A 16985-nucleotide genomic window follows, 5' to 3' on the forward strand; every position below is an offset into this window, starting at 1 on the left:
AAGACTCTGAGCCTCACGTGAACTCACACGCTGTGTCTCCAGAGCCATTTTTTGTCCTCTTGTTTTGTATTCATCATGTTAGCACTCATGATGGACAGCTAAATGCTTGGTGCAATAGCTTTGGCTGGTTCATCCTTCACCTATATCCATTCTCCACACTTTCCCTAACAGCTTGAAGTGGAAGGTGAGTTTTAGTACGTAGCACATGGCTGTGCAGAGAAATTCACATACACAGATGTGCTGAGTGTGGTGGTGGAAAATCTCTGAAGCTTTCCCAAAGCACAGTCCCCCCACCCTGTTGTGACATCCCTCTCAAATATCTCAGAGCTTAGGCTGAGTGGGAGGTCCAAATGTGAACACGAGTACTAATCCCTATTTGAGACTATATTCCTGTCCCAGCCTGCTCTCCCTATCATTCGTGCTTTGCTGGGACACTGTTTCCTGCAACCAGAGTCCCATCTGCCAGAGAAGGCACCCCAATGGCACCTGGGGTGAAGCTGTGGGACGGAGCTGCTCTGATGTTTCCAATCCTCCCAGGAAATGAAGAGACACCTTAAAATATTTGGTTATTTTTAATAGTGTAAAAGGTGTCAGCAACTGTGCAGGACAGAAGAGCCAGAAAGGTATGAAACTTCACTGGAGTAACCTACAGTGGAGCCTACAACATCTGTAGGGCCCTCTGTCCTCCTCTTTCCCTTCCCACCCTTCTAAGCCTTTGCTGGCAGAGCAGGTCATGTTGGTATATCCCTTGTAGCTCCGTAAGTATAGCTGCTCACTGGCGGTTCTGCATGTCCTTCCGTTTCACCTCCATAGAGATGTCTGTGAGGTCTTGGATAAACTGCTGAATCTAGGGTGGGGAAGAGAGACGGCAGAGCTCAGAGCAGGGCTGGGAACAGGAGGCAGAGGGGAGCTTGTTGGCCCTTCTGGAGGGCAATTTCAACAACCAAACTGAGCAGGAGGATAAGGCATTTGCCTTGCTGGATCTGCACCACCAGAATAGGCTTTTGTGCGTGAGTCTGAGTTCAGGGCAAGAGTGAATGAAACCAAACCTCAGCCATGGGTTGATACGCATCTCCTGCCCCAGCCTGCCTGGCTCCCACTCCTTCTACCCCCACAGGGACCCACAAGCTCCTCCACCTCCTCAGATGAGACAGGTTTGCCTGCTGTCCTCTGCCCGTTCCCCTTGCCCAAGAGAGAGCCCAAGTGAAAAGGAAGGTGTCTGCTGAGCACATTGATTTCTCTGGACTCTCCCCTCCCTTTGGGCAGCTGAGAGTCATTACTGCTCCTCTTTCTGGGCAGGGTCTGGCTTGGCTTTACCATGTTCAGTTGTCTGTGGCTGTCATCCACTGGCACATTCAGGTTTGCTTTCAGCTGAGTGCTCATGCACTGGAAGAGGTTGAAGATGGCCATCTTGATGGTCCCTAGCTTCAGGGTTTTCTTGGCAGTTGTGTTCTGGATGTCGGCCCAGCAAGTCTCCTGAGAAGAGAGGACACATGCAGCATGGGGACATGCTCCAGCAAAGATGCTGCTTCAGCACTGGAGACCCTGGCTTGGAGACCCTAACTTTCACACTCATCTGTTTTGCTAGGAGGAACCTATCCTTGCCCAGGGCTGTGCTGGAGGTCATTCAACTTGGTGTGGAAGCAGATCCAGCAACCACCACAGCTGCTCCCTGCCCCAGGAACCTCCCCATCTCTCTGCCAGCTCCTGCAGTCCTCACTCTGGCAGGTCCTCCCTGCAGGTCCCATTTGCGCTCCCCACAGCAGGGCTAGCTGGTACCCCAGGAGTAGCACATCTCACTGCCATCCTCCAAGACCAAGTGTTTTCCAGCTTTTCCTGATGGGATCCAACTCCTGGAGCCTGGAGTACCCAATAAGGGAATTTGGCAAGCCCCTCTCAGAGTGGTGCAAAGGGAGCAGAGGCCAGCAGAGCTGAGGGCATTTCTGCATACTGAGCACTGGCTACACATTGATATACCTCATTACAGCCCAGTTTACCGTCACACTGGTCACTTTTGGACTGATGAGGAGGAAGGAGAAGGGGTGAGACCTGGTGGGCAGATGCTGTGCAAAGGATGAAAACAAATAATAAAAATCAGCAAAACCAGCTTCGCTCTGAGGCCTGAGTCATGAACAGCGGAGGCCATGAGACACGGACCTTGTTTTAAGCCCTGATGTAACTGCTCCAGACTTGGTCTGTCATTCTTCATTCTACAACCCCTTGGAGAGATGCAATTAGGCATCTCCTCCAATCACAAAGGCTGCTACTGGTCCTTGCCATGACCCCATGGCTTAGGGATGAGCCATCAGCTGGTCTTGACACAGCCAGGCCCTGGAGATCATCCCCTGCCCACCCCACATTTCCTTACCCAGGGGAGGACGTCACTTTGAGCCTGGTCAAAACGTAGTTGGAGCTGCACCAGTTCATTTTTGTACTGCAGGATCTCAGCTTCTTTCTGTGCGGTGTACTGGTCCAGGAGCACCTTGGCTTGCTCAGACATTTCCTTGTGCTCTAGTTGTGCCTGCAGCAGGTCCTTGTGCATCCTCACCAGTGTCTTGTAACGCCAGATAACTTCCTGGATCTCCTCAAACTGCAGCACAGGGCTCCTGGTGTTAGCAATCCCCTTGCCCTTCCCCCATCACAATTGCAAGTCTCACGCTGTTTGGCACCCTGCCCTGACCAGGGACAACACCTCCCCCAGCTAAAAGATCTTCCCTTCTTGACGAGGCTATTGCCCCAGTTGATTTGTGAGCATCGCCACATTCCCTGTATGATGACATCCCACTGTGCTAGTCCCAGAGCTGTCACTGACATAAGCAAGGGGAGATACTGCATCTCTTCCCCAGGTGAGCAGTGCTTCGATAAAACACAAAGCACAACTGCAACTGTCAGTGCCATGTCACCTAGATATGGGAGGGGGGCAGCTGGGACTGCAGGAGTATGAACGATGCATGGAGTGATGCCTGGGCAACCTTGAAAGAGGGCACAGCTTTTTTGACAACTGCCTGAGTTCCCATTCCTGGGCAGCTTTTCAATTCTCCCAAACCATCAATGTGACATGAAACAGTGACACAAAGGGGTCCCCATTCCCCTCAGCCCTGTGCTTTTCCCCCTTCTAACAGTTTTTCTTTGGTTTTCTCAAGCCTTCATCTCCTTTTCCGGTTCTCCTTCCCTAACTCCAGTCCCCTTGGCTCACATTGGTTGCAGGGAACTTGTTCCCATCCTATCTGAGGTCTCTGGGTTTGACCAAGTGTTATGATTTCCCTGGACTTGCCTTATGTCCTCTAGGTTTAACACCCACATAAGGCCTTCCTTGAGGCCATGGTCAGTCTCTCTCATGTCCAAACTCACCTGTGAGATCTTCACCACATCCTCCAGGTATTTGTTGAAAATGGAGTACTTCTGCACTTTGTTGGAGAGTTTCTGGTGCTTATTTCTCAGGGCTTCCAGTTCCCTCTTAGCTCTCAAGAGCTCACTCTCCTTTTGTATCTTCCTCTCTCTCTCTTTGCTGGCTTTCTTCAGCGCTTGGATTCGCATCTTATCATTTTCCTGGTGATGTTTCCCCCATCAACACACACACACACACACACACACACACACATAGAGGGAAAGGAAGGCAAGGGAAGATGGAGTTTGGGTCACTCAACAGCACTGGGAGGAGATACCTTCACAGAGGAGAGACCAGTGCTGGAGCACCCATGGGAGCATTTTCACTCCCTGTTTAACAGGGCCATCCCTCTTGCATTGACCCTTCAGTCTTGGAGACAGGCACCTGGGACGGCACTCTGATTTTCAGACCTACTGGTATTTGTCCCTGGAAGACACCCGGGTGTCAACAGTGGGGACAGGCTGAGACCCTTCTTGGGGGATGTTTGGGGCCCTCAGGAGATCACACTGGTACAGGACAAGCTCTCTCCCACCCAAGTCCTACCAGGTCTTTCCACATATGTGGTACAAAAGCCCATACCCTGCCAGTCCTGTTCTTCACAACTCCAGGCTCAAGGGAGTCTTAGACAGATGTGGTGGCCCAAGAATGTCTCCCCAGCGGAGGGGAGGAGGTGGTGGTGTGGCTCAGGGTCATGTCAGCTGAGCTGATCAGGGGCAGGCGTACCTTTAAAATTCTCCCAGATTTCTCCATGTAGGTTTTCAGCTGAGCCTCCTTGGCGTGGAGGTCACTCCACCGGCAGGTTATGACTTTCATCCTCTCCCTGAAGGCCTGGCAGCACCAGAACAAGCGTGACATGGCTGCCTGCACCCAGAGCCAGTCACCTTCCCACTGCTGCCCTCCAAAAAACCACAAGCCTTCCCAACCATGCCCCAGCACCCTCCCATTTTTCTCACCTCTTCCTTCACCTCCAGAGCCTTTTGCATCATTTGGGCTTGTTTCTTCTTCTCCTGGAGGCGAATAAATGGAGACAGGGAGTCCTCCTCTGTCAGTTTGAGTTTCCTGCCACAGAAGTTTTCGTTAAGGTTACACACTAGGTCCAGTACCTTGGCAGGGTGTTGGGTTGCTCTGCCCCGTCACCCCACCTGGGACACAGTCTCAGATCCCATCTGGCAGTATGGCATCCCCACCCCTCTTCAGTGGGGATCCCACTGACAGAGCAAGGAGGTGTTACAGGGAGGGACAGGGCTGGGGCAGGGAGGTACAAGAGGGGACTGAAGTGTGGAGATAAGGGATGGGAGTTTGCCATGGTGGGGGAAGGAGGGATGGAGGAGACAGGAGAAGAGGATGGAGGGGATGGAGGTGGGTGAAGGAGCCCCCTCACCTGAGCAAGTGCAGGAGGTTCCGCCTGTATTGCGTGTGGAAATAGGCCAACAGGTCCTCGTCGCCCATGGTGGCCATCGCTCCAGCCACCAGCAGGGCTCAGGGGGCTCAGGTCCTCCTGGCACTGGTCCTCTCCCAAGTCAGCCCAGGAGCTGCCCTGCAAGCCTGAGGGCTTGGCAGTACGTGGGAGAGGCAGCCGGGCAGGGGATGAGCCCCTGGGTGCCTCTTGCCTCTGCTTTCCCAGGACCTTCCTTGCCTCGGTTGTGCCTGTGGCCACCGGTTGTTGGTTAGTTGGCATGGAACAGTTGCCATGGGCAGCTGGAAGATGCTGGGGTGGTTACTGGGCAACTGAAGCGGGGTGATGCCCCCACATCAGTGAGGGGGACTGACGACTGTGTCTGGTACCAGGACTCTTCAGCACTAAAGGAAAGTTGAACAAATGCAGATTTCTTTCTCTTACTCTCATTTTCTCTGTTTTTTCCTCTGCTAAAAATCAGCCCTTGTGTCCTGTGACCTCTGCTGTCTTGGGCAAGGTATTTCAGTGTCCCCGACATCCGCATCCCACTGTCTCAGAGTTCAGGGCAGGAGCTTGGTCCTTCTCTCCCAAAACACCAGATGAAAAGGCAGTTAAACTGAGGCACAACGTCAGGGATGCTTAATGACTCTACTGCCCATGGTTCCCTCTCTGTGTGAGACTGAGGTCTACCATTTGCTAAAATTAACTGATTTTTTTAAAGTTTATTTTTTCCCTAGAACAAGGCATTTGAACAAGGTCAATTGCCCAGAATAAGGTGTTGGTATTCATGGGCTGGGTGGGGGAAAACCTACAGATGATGGTGACCTTGGGATCTGCTCCTTCCACAGGAGATTTCACCCTCTGGTGTTTGCTTCTGTTAGTCTCTGGCTTCCTCACTGACAAGATACAAGAGCATTTCTGTGAGCTACTGAATCTGAAACACCCCTGGCTTGGTGGAAAAGGGTATGACTCTCTGGAGGGAGAAGTATTCATGTCTGTTACAACCCTAACTTGCATCAGGGAAATTGTTTTCAGGCAAACGTCACCCCCTTGCTCATTATAAACCAGTAGGAGCCAGGGAAAGTCTGCCAGATCCATCTGACACTTTAAACAGCAAGAAGATGTATGGTCCAGGAAGGGACCATTTATTATATGAGAGATGCTTCATTTAGAGACAAATGACCCAAGGCAAAGCAGTGAATATGCCTGGCTTTTCTTACTGAGGTTCAAATCAGTCCCATCAGTGACAGGTGACTTTCCCTCTGTCCATCCTGAGGTTATCATGGGGCTGTTCCCATCCTGACAGGTCAGGCAGATTAAACCTGGTCTTCTGGAGCAGTTTCTGGACCTCATCAGGGACAAGTCTTGGCCAGGAGTGGGACAAGTCTTGCCTGGGAGCTGGGCTTGTGCCTGCCTGTGAGGTGAGGGGGCTCAGCCCTTCCAGAAGCAGGCAGGGATCCTCTCTGGAAAAGTCCTGCCGACCCTTGCATCCCCTGGGCTGGAGGAGCTGCTGGTCCCCAGCAGAGCATGGGAACCCATGGGATGAGCAACCAAGAAGGTCTCAGTGCATCTGAATTTCAAATACTTGTTGCAGAGCTGGGAGTTGGGGCAGACTCTCTCTGGGAAGCAACAGTTACCTGCTCTTTCACACAAGCAGAGCTGCAAAGCTGTGTGTGTCCTTGTCCTCCCCTGGCTGAACTGTGCTGTCTGAAATGAAAAAAACCCTACAATTTTGGGGAGAGCAGTCTGAGGCAGGTGCTGGGCACCAGGATCAGCACATCAAGCAATTAAAGTTCATTATCTTTATGAATAATTGGAGACAGACATTTCCAAGGGGAAGCACTGGCTGACTTCCCAGTCTGACTGAGAATTCCCCATTATGTGCCATTTTGTCACACAAATGACAGATGGGCTCCAGGGAGCAACTGATGTAATCAGTTACCTTCCTGCTTGTTAGGCACATATAACACCGAGGGGCTGTCCCTGTCCCTTTGGCTTCACGGTATTTCATTGTTCCTGAGGAGATGCTGCCCTTCCACAGCAAGGATAGAAAGTGCAGCCCATAATACAATCCCTGGGGTTTTACCTTCCCCTATAGAAAGCTGTGGGATTCTCACTTTCCACGCTGAACGCTCTGAGCAAAGCTACTGCTGCCTGCAAGCTTATGAATGAAGGAGAAGTCACCACTGGGTTTTATTTTATTGATCAGTAGAAGTTTTGGCTGAGTCCAAGGAGGGTCAATCGAATGCTAGATGGCTCAAGGGAGTTTTGGGGATCTCCCAATACTCTTGTGCCCAGGGAAAGCCCCTTCCTGTGCATCCTTTTTGCCCTGGGCTGGCAGTGGGGAGCTGCAGGCTTAGCACAGCAGAGAGCCAAGCTCAGACTGCTTGTGTTACTCTCAGCCTTTCTTGTGTGGCATCCCACAGACTAGCCATCACCAATGTTATCTCATGGATTCCCTCTGCTCCTGCCTCCACCCCCCCTGTTTCAGCAGCCAGCAGAGCTGCTTGGATTGGAGATCTTTGTGTGCCCCGTCTGTACAGCACCTTGTGACATTTGCTCCTTGTCATCACCACAAAGCATAATGACTAGCATAAAATATGTGCACTGCAGCAAGCCAGTCTGATGCCATTGTCTGAGGCCAGGAGTCCCCAAAACTTTATTCAGGGGGGTCATCTTCAGTGTGAGACAGTGAGCTGGCTGAGCACAGGACTGTTAAGTCCAGAAGATGTGGTGATGTTGCCAGGGTACCAGTGATGCCTGGTAGGGTGTTGGGAAGGTGCTCTGGAGAGTGGCTCCCATGGACTCACCTTGATGGGTTTCCCATGTGGTACATGGGGCTGAGCTTCTCCTGGGACAACCCCAGGAAAAGCCTGGACAGGATGGCTGGGTCTGTCTGGGGACTTTACTGGGGATCCCCGGTCTGCCATTGTTTTCTGAGTTCCTCCATGTTTGCACTGATGAAGCTTGTATGTGTTCATAGCTTTCTGTGGCGGTCCCCAACACGGCTGGGCCAGGGTATCACTCAAAGTTCCCTCCCGCCAGTGTTTCTCTGGACTCTTTAATCTTTGCGAGAATGATCCCTTTCACATATTATCCAACAGTCATATCCAGTGCATCCAGGCTCTGATAGACCCCTTTGTGCTTGCATTGCCCAGCCACAGCTCTGCCCAGAACAGCTGTCTGCTGTGGAGAGGACACTTGGGTCGAGCGTCTATACCAGAAAAATTATTAAGGAATCAAAAGGCGGACTAGCACCAAACAGCCACTATCCTGGGGACATAGGAACAACCTAAGCTATGAAAGGTGATCTCAGCCCTTGTGGTTTGTAGGGGAAGAGGAGGCGAAAGCAGTGCTTGGAGGAGGAAGGTTTGGGATGGAGGGAGAGGAAATGCTGTGATGGGTGGAGAGGGGAAGACATGGGTGACCAAGTGGGTCTGAAAATACACGTTGTGTGTATTTTCCCCTGAATGTGAAAAGGCTGGTAGCTGGCCTAACACAGAGACCTGAATTTTAAGTACATAGTGACATGCAGGTACCCACCATGCAGCACCACGGTGCTCTGGGCATCTGCACTGCCTCCCTCCTCTGTCTTGTAGCATCCTTATCCCCGCAGGACTGGTGAACCCAGCCCATGAGTCACCCAAACCCACCTGCTTTCCTGGCTCTTGTCTGCTCCGAAATCAACAGACCCTGTCAGCAGACCTGCTTCCAGGAGTGCTGGACCCTCCTGGGCTGGTGTCCAGTGGATGGGAAATCCTGAGCTGGGATTCGGTCCTTTGCCCACCTGGAGGGCAGCCGAGCAGGATGAGATCAGACTCTGCATTTCACAGCATTGGTGAAAGTGCTTGCAGACAGCTTTTTTCTTTTTTTAATGTTCCTAATCACCATTTGCCACTTTTATCCTCACACCGAGGTTTTATCTTCGACAAACGCTTTCCTCCTCAATACACCATGCATTAAAAGAGTTTCTTCCTATTATGCTCTCCATAGCAACTGCATCAGCTTGCCATGAATAAAGTACCTCTGACTTGACATCCCTTATTAGAATACAGAAAATGCCATTTCTGAGTCATAGCTACCCAGGAGAAACCTTTTCTGTTCATCCCTTAGGTACATCCCCCACCTTTTTATTCTTTGAAGGAAACTGCATTATTTATTTTTTTTCTTTTAAATCTCCTCTGCTTTTGAAGCCCCTGGAGTTGAAGGCTGATGGAAAGCTGACACAGACTTTCCCTTCTGGCCTTCAGAAGCAGCCAGCGCAGTACAAAACGCCCTTGGTGACAGCTGATTCCTCTAAATCACATTGGGCTCTGTATTGGCATGAGTGTGAATGGCCAAATCTCTTCCCAGCACCTTTCCTCAGCTCTTAGGTCCCCAAAGGACAGGTTTAAGGGAGAAGGTGAGCTTCTGTCCAGGGAGAGCATGATGCCGTACCTTGGTGGGCACAGACAGCATGGGGATGTTAAAACACAGTATCTTCATTGAGTGCCCAGGGCTTCTTGGAGTTGGGGAACAGTTCCTATGTGGAACTGGGACCGTCTGGAGCCGAGGGAAGGTCCCTGCCCTGCTCCACGAGTCTGTCCAGCCTGAGATACCTCCCAGATTGCCAAAGCACTTGAATTTTCTTTGGGACAGTGTGGACACGGCCCAGGAGAGGGAGCACTTATTAAACAAGTGTGCAGTCCCAGATGCAGTCTCAGTCCTGCCTGTTTCCTTGCCCTGGTATAACTCCAGGCAGCCTTTCTGGTGGTGGGCAAGGGTCCAGCTCTTCCGCACAGCATACCCTTCTTCTGCCCTGTTCCTATCCCAGCCTGTCCCTTCGGTGTGAATGCAGTTGATGCTGATGGCAACGCAGGATAAATGTGCTGATGTGTAAGGGGGAAGGGGTGAGGGAGCCTGAGTCACTGCTGGGTGCCCCCCCCGCCCCACTGTGCTCCCCTACTACCTTCTCTCTGAGTCATCCAGCACAGCAAGATTTCAGCTTGACTCCCAGAAAGCCAAGGCTGTTGGAGATGTCCATCTCCTCTGAGAACCTCAGCACCTCTTGGGCAGGCTGGACTCTGCCCTGTGGAGTGGATGTCTTCCCTCTCCCAGGGTTCCCTGACAGGGATTTGTCCCAACATCTGTACCTGCACCCCAATCCAAAGGGTCCTTCAGGGTGCACCTCCCACGTTGTGGCTTGGGGGAGGAAGAGGCTCAGGCTTGGGGGCTGATGCAAGAAGCAGCAGGAGAAGGAGCTAAGAAGTGGTTTCCAAAAACCAGACTCCACCTATTTGCAAACTAGCACACGCTTAAATTCACTTAGTCATTTCCAGGCACCTGAGAGACAGCATGGGCTAATGGGAAGGCACAGGGCAGCTCTGCTCTGCCACCAGACAGCTGTGCAGCCACAGGAAATCCTTGCCTGCCTCTGCCATCCGGGTCAGAATCTTTTTGCCATGTAGCCTCAGCTTCCAGCATTTGCCCTGGTCCCGGACTTGCCCTTGGGGCTCCTGCAGGGCAGTCACTGCCTATTGCTTACTTCAAGTGCAGGTGACATGCTGAAGACGAGAGTGAGTTGGGAGCACCAACCTTACCAGCATTGTGGTGTCATTTCAGGAAATTTCCCTGTTATGTGAAGGTTTCACTGTCAGTCCCTGTGTGTTTATATAGGGACTTCTAAAGCCTGACATCCTGGAGCAATGGGATTATGCGAGGCTCTTCAATCTCCATTAAACAGAAGTTTCCAGTTAAAAAACAACCCCCTGAAAACTCATCACCCCAAAGGCAAGTGTATAAGTAGTCAGGATGCAGTGTTTTGTGTTTGACTTTTTGCCTAGTTTTTTCGTTCTGTAAGACCTGAATCACACAAGACTAGGGGTTAGCCATCCCCCAACACCATGGTTACACCATCAGTTTTGCGGTGCCTCCTGAAATCCCACTTCTCCATGTTTCTTTGAGCAGAGCTGCCTGCTTTTCCTGCCTGTGTCAGTGGGAGAGGTTGGTTTTGGCTTCCCTGGCTGCTACGGTGGGTTTCTGTGTGCATCAGGCTCCACTATCAGAGCAGTAACTTGTCCAATTTCTTTCTTGCAATAAGCTATCTCTGTTCTCACTTAGCTGGGTTGCAAAAAGGAAGTAGACTGGTGAACCCACTAATAAAATTGGTGTGTAGGCTTTGTTGGAAAGGGTTATTCCACACCTCCCCGATACCCCTGGTGCTTCAGCTGTTTGTTCCCATGCTGGTGTGGTTCAGCCTGTTTAGAAGAAGGGTGCCTGCGCGTGGCAGTGAAGCAAGGAGATGGTGAGTATTTGCTGCCAGCTCTCAGTGCAAGAGAACAGCAGCCTGGATATTTGGGCGAATAAGAGAAAAAGGGAATACTCTTTCCGATTGGAGAAGATCAATTCAACACAGGTATCCAGGGATGTTTCCATTTTAAGACCTCATTTGTTGAGCAAATCTTTATTAGAAGTAAAAGAGATCAAAAAGGACAGTTCGCTCTTTCTTGCACAGTGGTCCATGAATCAACAAATAAGGATGATGCAGCAGGAATAAGAAGCAAACTATGACTCAGTGTCCAGACATCCCCATGGCAGCAGCAGCCATTGGACCATGTTAAAATGGGCTCATTCATTTGCTGTGCAATGGGAAGGATGCAATAGCTGGAGGAGGAGGGGTGGGTCTGCTTCCAGCCTTCAAATGTTGCCTATTCTCCAGCTTTAAGAGCTGGTCCCCAGGCCCTGACATCTGGACACAGAGGTCCCCATCTGGACACAAAAGCAAAGCAGCAGCAGACATTTATTTTTCTCAGGAATAGTTTGCTTCCCCTTTTTCACAGCCTAAACTGCTCAAAAAATGCATTCCCAGACAATAGTGAAGGCTCACAGGTCTGCACCAAGGCAGGTGCAACTACGCCTTCCCAAGGGTTTTGGGGCAACAAACTGCCCTTAGCCTGTTTCAGTTCAAGCTGGGATCTGGATTGTGTCTGCAGAGAGCACATTTAAGGATCATTATCCAAATTCATGGTAGATGTGTTGAATGGAGATGTCTCCAATGCAGTCAGGCCATCCCAGACTCCCATTATAGCTAGTGAGAAGAATAAGCACTCCCAGGGTATAACACATCTAATCCTTTAAGGCTGAATGAACTTCTGGAAGCTCCTGCTTCTCTCCATGGACTATCCAGGGCACCTGCCATGACCAACTCACTTAGACACATCCAATTTGGCCACCTTGAGCATCCTTGCCAGGCCCTGCAGCCCCTCACTTGGCTGGGGACCTGCCTAATCACTGGATTGAGCCCGGTCCCCCAAATTCTCCCTGGGATTGACCTGTAAACAAGAGGTCTAAGGATGAGGAGATGAAGTCTGCCTGGCTGGAGCTGTGTACTGCAGGGGGGAGGATACCCTGATGGTGTGGGTAGACTTCATGGCTAGCCTTGCTGGAAGCAGGTCACGACATGTGCCCAGACATCAGTCCTTGCCAGAAGTAGATGCTGAGATTCATATTTTGGCGATGAGCTCTGCTAAGGATGCAAGAGTAGATTTTCATACTCCAGTTGGACTTCCTCAGCCTTAAGAAAATGATCCCTTCCAAGAAGCCATTTGAAACCTTGTGTGCATGGAACAGGCTCCTCGAGGTGACCGGCCCCTCAGTTTGGGCACTGAAGTTTAACCCAGCCCATTATCTCTGAAGAGCCCTCAGCGAACTCCTGCAAGCGGCCCTTAAATCTGGCCTGCCTCCAGCTTAGTGTCCTCTCCAAGAGCTGATGGAGACTTGGTCCTTGGTGGGAGCATTCAGGCTAAGGGGCTGGGGATGTGGAAGTAGCCCAGGCAGTCAGAATTCATACCTCAATTACAGCAATGCAGTGTTTGCTGTACACACAATTCTAGGACCTCTCTCCTGGTTGGGTTTTAGCAATTGCTCTGGATTTTCATCTGACAGGAACACGCAAGGGTGCCATAACCCCCAAACCATCTGAGTTCATCTTTTGTCGTGCAAATGATCTCAAATGCAGAAGCATCAAATGAATGGTTGTTTCCCAGGGAAGCTCTGACAAGCACAGCCAGCCTTGTGGCAACATCAGGAAGGCACTGGAGACATCAAGGTGAAAAGAAAGTGCCTCCTTTTTCATCTTAGATTTTTTTTTTTTTTTTGCTGGGGTGAGGCAAGTCCTAGGTTGTGGCACCAGTCTGAAGCCGTTCTCATACTGCCCAGCCTGGGGACAGAGATGGTGACCTGATCCCCAGCTCCAGAGATACCTGCCTTAAATAAATCCCCCCAGCTCCAGCACTCATCTGGTTTCCAGCGCACCAGAGTTTTTTGGAGATAATAAGCTTCTTGCACTCACATCAGTTGAAGCTGCCTCTTCTGCCATGGCTGCTGGAAAGGTCTTGCCTTCCCTTTCTTCCCCATCAAAGGTTTGATTTCAGCTCAACAGAAGCTCAAATGCACAGCAAGATAATTGCAAAGCTGGAGGTCTTCAGATTTCTTGGGCTGGATTCAGCTCTCTGGTAACCAAGAGGAGCTCAAAGCCCTTTTCCAAGCACTCAGTTCTGGTTTAGTTCCTGCTCTTAGGCTTTCAAAACCCTCTTGCCAAGCCTGGTGGCACCAGACCCCACATGCAACTCCACTGAGCCCATCAGAGGAGACCTGGGCAGAGACGGCACCATGGTGGTGAACACCAGGGAGATGGCAGAGCTGCTGGGCAGGAGGAGAAACAGGATCCTGGTATGGTCAGCGCCAGGCACCATAACAGAGGGATGTCTGGATGTCTCAGCTGTGACCATGGCTCCTGAAGAGGACCAGACCTGAGAAATGTGAAGTCCCTGTGGGGGGGCTCAAATCAGCAAGGCCAAAGAGCATGGATGAAGTCCAAGGCTGCTCACTTATGCTCATTGCACCGGGCAGTGGCCATCCCACCCCGCAGCTGGGGCAGAGCCTCCCAACCCTCAGTGCTGCAGCAATGACCAGGCTCAGAAGCAACATGGCCTTTGGCTTGAATCGCATCACCTAATCACAGATGTGGTGGGCAGGATATTTCCACCAGCTGAGAGGCTCTGTTGGTACTCCCAGTTGCTGAGGAGGGAATATTTTTGCATGCAGCTGGGGCTTTTCTGAGTGCTGACGCACCAGGCATCACGATCAGCCGGCAATGCCATTTCCATGGTATTGCCTCATTGTGAGTTGCAGCCCAGCCTAGGTCTGACTCCATCCTACCATGCGGGATGTGACTTCAGAGGAAGACTGATGCAATGAGACAGGAGCTGCTCACAGGACGGGATCACCTCTGCGAAGGGGATGATCAGGTGTTTGTTACCTTCTGGGAGACCAGGCCTCTCACCACAAAGCCCTGCAACAGTGCAGAAGCCTTCTCAAGTCCTTTCCTACTACTCCGTAGTGGTGCACCAGATCCTTCCTCACTCCTAGACATGAACAAATCTTGCTGAAATCAGCACTTAGTGAACAACAGGAAGATTTCAGGATTAGACCTGCCCAGGTCTAGATTTGCCCAGTTTTGCTTTTGGGCACTGCAGACTCCTCTTTAGCCTGTGACTCGCACAGCACCCCCCAACACCCACACACAAAGCTGGGACCTGCTCTGGCCGTGCTGCCTTCCCCACACTCTATTCATGCAGCCAATATCTCCTCCAGACCTGCATTTCACACCCTGAGTGCTTGCAACCCCATAAAGCCCAAATCCACTGATGTTACTCGTGCATTAGAGCCATACCGCCTTCATCAGGAGGGAAAATACAGTCCAGAAATCCAGGAGAGATCCCCAACAACCTCTCTTGAACCACTCCTGCAGTCTGACAGTCACCCGAGGGGGCTGGATTTTGATGAATGTGTTAAGCTGCCATAATCCGTGCGTGCCTCCTGGAGACATAGCCTGGTGCCTCGTCCCCAGCTGCTCATTCCTAGTCCTTCACACCCCCCGCGCTGGCACAAGTGTTTGGGTAGCCCTGTCCTGGCTCAGTTCAGGGAACCAACTGCCTGGAAAACATGGCCAACATCAAAGACCTATTCAAGAGCCCATGGAGCACTGGTGTGGATGAAAACTTGTGCCAGGAAAGGGAGGGTGTTTGAGAAGCGGAGCAGTGTGTGGGGAAGGGGAGGACATGGCTTGTCTCCTGGTGGCAGTGTTTTACACTGATTCCTGCAGCCTGAATAAGACTTCCCCCAAGCAGGGCTGATGCTGGGGCTGTGGTCCGCTTTGGAGATGCAGAGCAGCCCAAAGTGTTGATACACCTCAGAGCATCACTTCTTCCTTTCCATCAGGCCATCAGTCCTGTGAAAAGAGGACATGAGGCTTATTTGGTGTGAATTGATTGTATTAGTGTTTATAAACCATTTAATAATTCACCCTGATTTGGTCCGATATCACTCTGATGATGGGTTGATAATCTCTCCACTTTTTCTGGCCAGGTTTGTTCCTCTCCGCCCCATCTTCCTGTTCTATGCAGCATCCCCATGAGCTTCCAGACCCCCCACCCTGAACACATCCCATGCATCTACAGGCTCCTTTATCCCACCTCTTCTGTTCTGGCCTGTTTTCTCACCTCCCATTTCATTAACTATCTGATCACATCTGGATTTTTATGAAGATTAAAGCTAAAAAAAGAAACCACCAAACTCCTCTGCGTTGCCTGCATCCTTCTCTGTTTGCTCTTCTTTCCTATTGAGCAGCGAGCTGAAGTTCTTCTTCATCTTCCTGCCTGCAGATGCTCTTCGTTCTGCCTGTGGTGCCCCTGCACACATCAGCCTCAGCTTTCCTATCAACTTCCCACTCACCCATGTTATCCCTACAGGTTCAGCCTTGCTCATGTGCTCTTCTTCTCCCCTTCAATGCTCCAGTGTTCGAGGGCTTGTGCAGCCCTCCTGCTCCTCTCCTGGCAGGTCCTGTGTTTCTCTGTGCTGCAAATATTTCCCATGGAGCTGAGATAGAGTCATGCTAGGGACCTACCAGCTTTCCTGCTGTCCTTGCCCTCAAAGATCCCCTGCCAGGAAGGTCCCTGTGGGCTGATGCCTGCTTTTTTTCATTGACATCCATATCCCATGGCTTTTGTTCTTATGTTTTGAATCCTCATGTTCCAGCTGCACTACCCCTGAAATCTGCATTTGTACCTTTTCCCTGTGCAACCCTTACTTGAAGCTGAAAATGAGTGAAGAGCTCTGATTTAAATGTGACATCTCTTTGTTTTCCACTAAAGGAAGCCTCATCCACACACTCTCACTCTCTGCAGGGTGCAGCACAGCCGATGCAGAGGACAGGGGAAAGCTGTGTGCCTCCAGCTCCTCGCTACACATCCAGAAAAATGAGGAGGTGATGCCATCCCCAGGCTCTGGGAAAAATAGCAAAAGGTTTGAACAGCGAGAAGGAGATGAGCAGCCAGAGCACACACCCAGGGATGGTGGGCACCTGGGCGTGAGGAACCAGTGCTGGTTTCCACGGCTGTCTTCTCCATCGTACAGCCCTGGGTCTCAGCATCCCACAGCATCTCATACACTCTCTGCAGAGCTGCCAAGTGTCCTTCAGGAAGACTGGCTGGCCTGCAGGGACAGGCAGCTCCTCTTGCACTGGCTGCTCCAGGCTTGTGCCCTCCCAGCAGACACTGGTGTGTCACTGGAAGTCGCCAAAGCCCTCCATAGGTCTGTGAGACTGTGCAGAGCCTCTGAGGACAGGTCTTGAGTTCAAGCTGCCAGGCTGCATGCTGAGGCATGACTTGGAGGACTTTGTCCTGTCCTGAAGATGGAGAGGGAAGGTGGGCTGATGCACTGTGGTCCGTGGAGCCCAGGGGAAACACCACTGTCTGGCTGAGCCAGACAACGGGTTTTGCACACAGATCTGGGGTCTCAGAGCCCATCAGGGAAGAATGTGTCCCAGATTAGACAATTTGGATGTTTTTAACTGGTGTGAACTGGGCTCTGAGCCTGATGGATGGAGCTCAGTCTGAGGGGGTCACTGGGCACGGGTGTCTCCACCTTTCTTTAATGGAGCTGAGGAAACTGTGGGCAGAGCAGGACACTGGTTTGGTGTAGGGCTGCAGGCCCCCCCTACCATCCTGTCCCCTTCCTTCCCTTCCTCCACTTCTCAAGTCCCCAGACCTTGCGGTCCCTACCCAGGGACCTTGGCAGTGAGGTGGCTAGCATCCCCCTGGGATTTGGGATTTCGGTGGGCTGGGGCCAACCCTCTAAACAGGACTCTGCTCCACAGGTACT

At 51.4% G+C, this 16985-nt stretch overlaps 1 protein-coding gene across 1 annotated transcript; it reads right to left on the bottom strand.

Annotated features, from left to right (window-relative positions):
* Positions 1 to 772: 772 nt before the first annotated feature.
* CCDC42 (coiled-coil domain containing 42) lies at positions 773 to 4846 on the bottom strand. The gene is made up of 7 exons (XM_010579498.1): positions 4770 to 4846; positions 4342 to 4447; positions 4112 to 4216; positions 3352 to 3549; positions 2369 to 2590; positions 1318 to 1476; positions 773 to 847 (listed from the first exon to the last, which is right to left on the bottom strand). Exons 1-7 carry the CDS (start codon positions 4844 to 4846, stop codon positions 773 to 775), a joined length of 942 nt encoding a protein of 313 aa, XP_010577800.1.
* Positions 4847 to 16985: the final 12139 nt, after the last annotated feature.

The sequence above is a fragment of the Haliaeetus leucocephalus genome, unplaced genomic scaffold, assembly GCF_000737465.1.
Source record: "Haliaeetus leucocephalus isolate CR32 unplaced genomic scaffold, Haliaeetus_leucocephalus-4.0 Scaffold657, whole genome shotgun sequence".
Lineage (NCBI taxonomy): Eukaryota > Metazoa > Chordata > Aves > Accipitriformes > Accipitridae > Haliaeetus > Haliaeetus leucocephalus.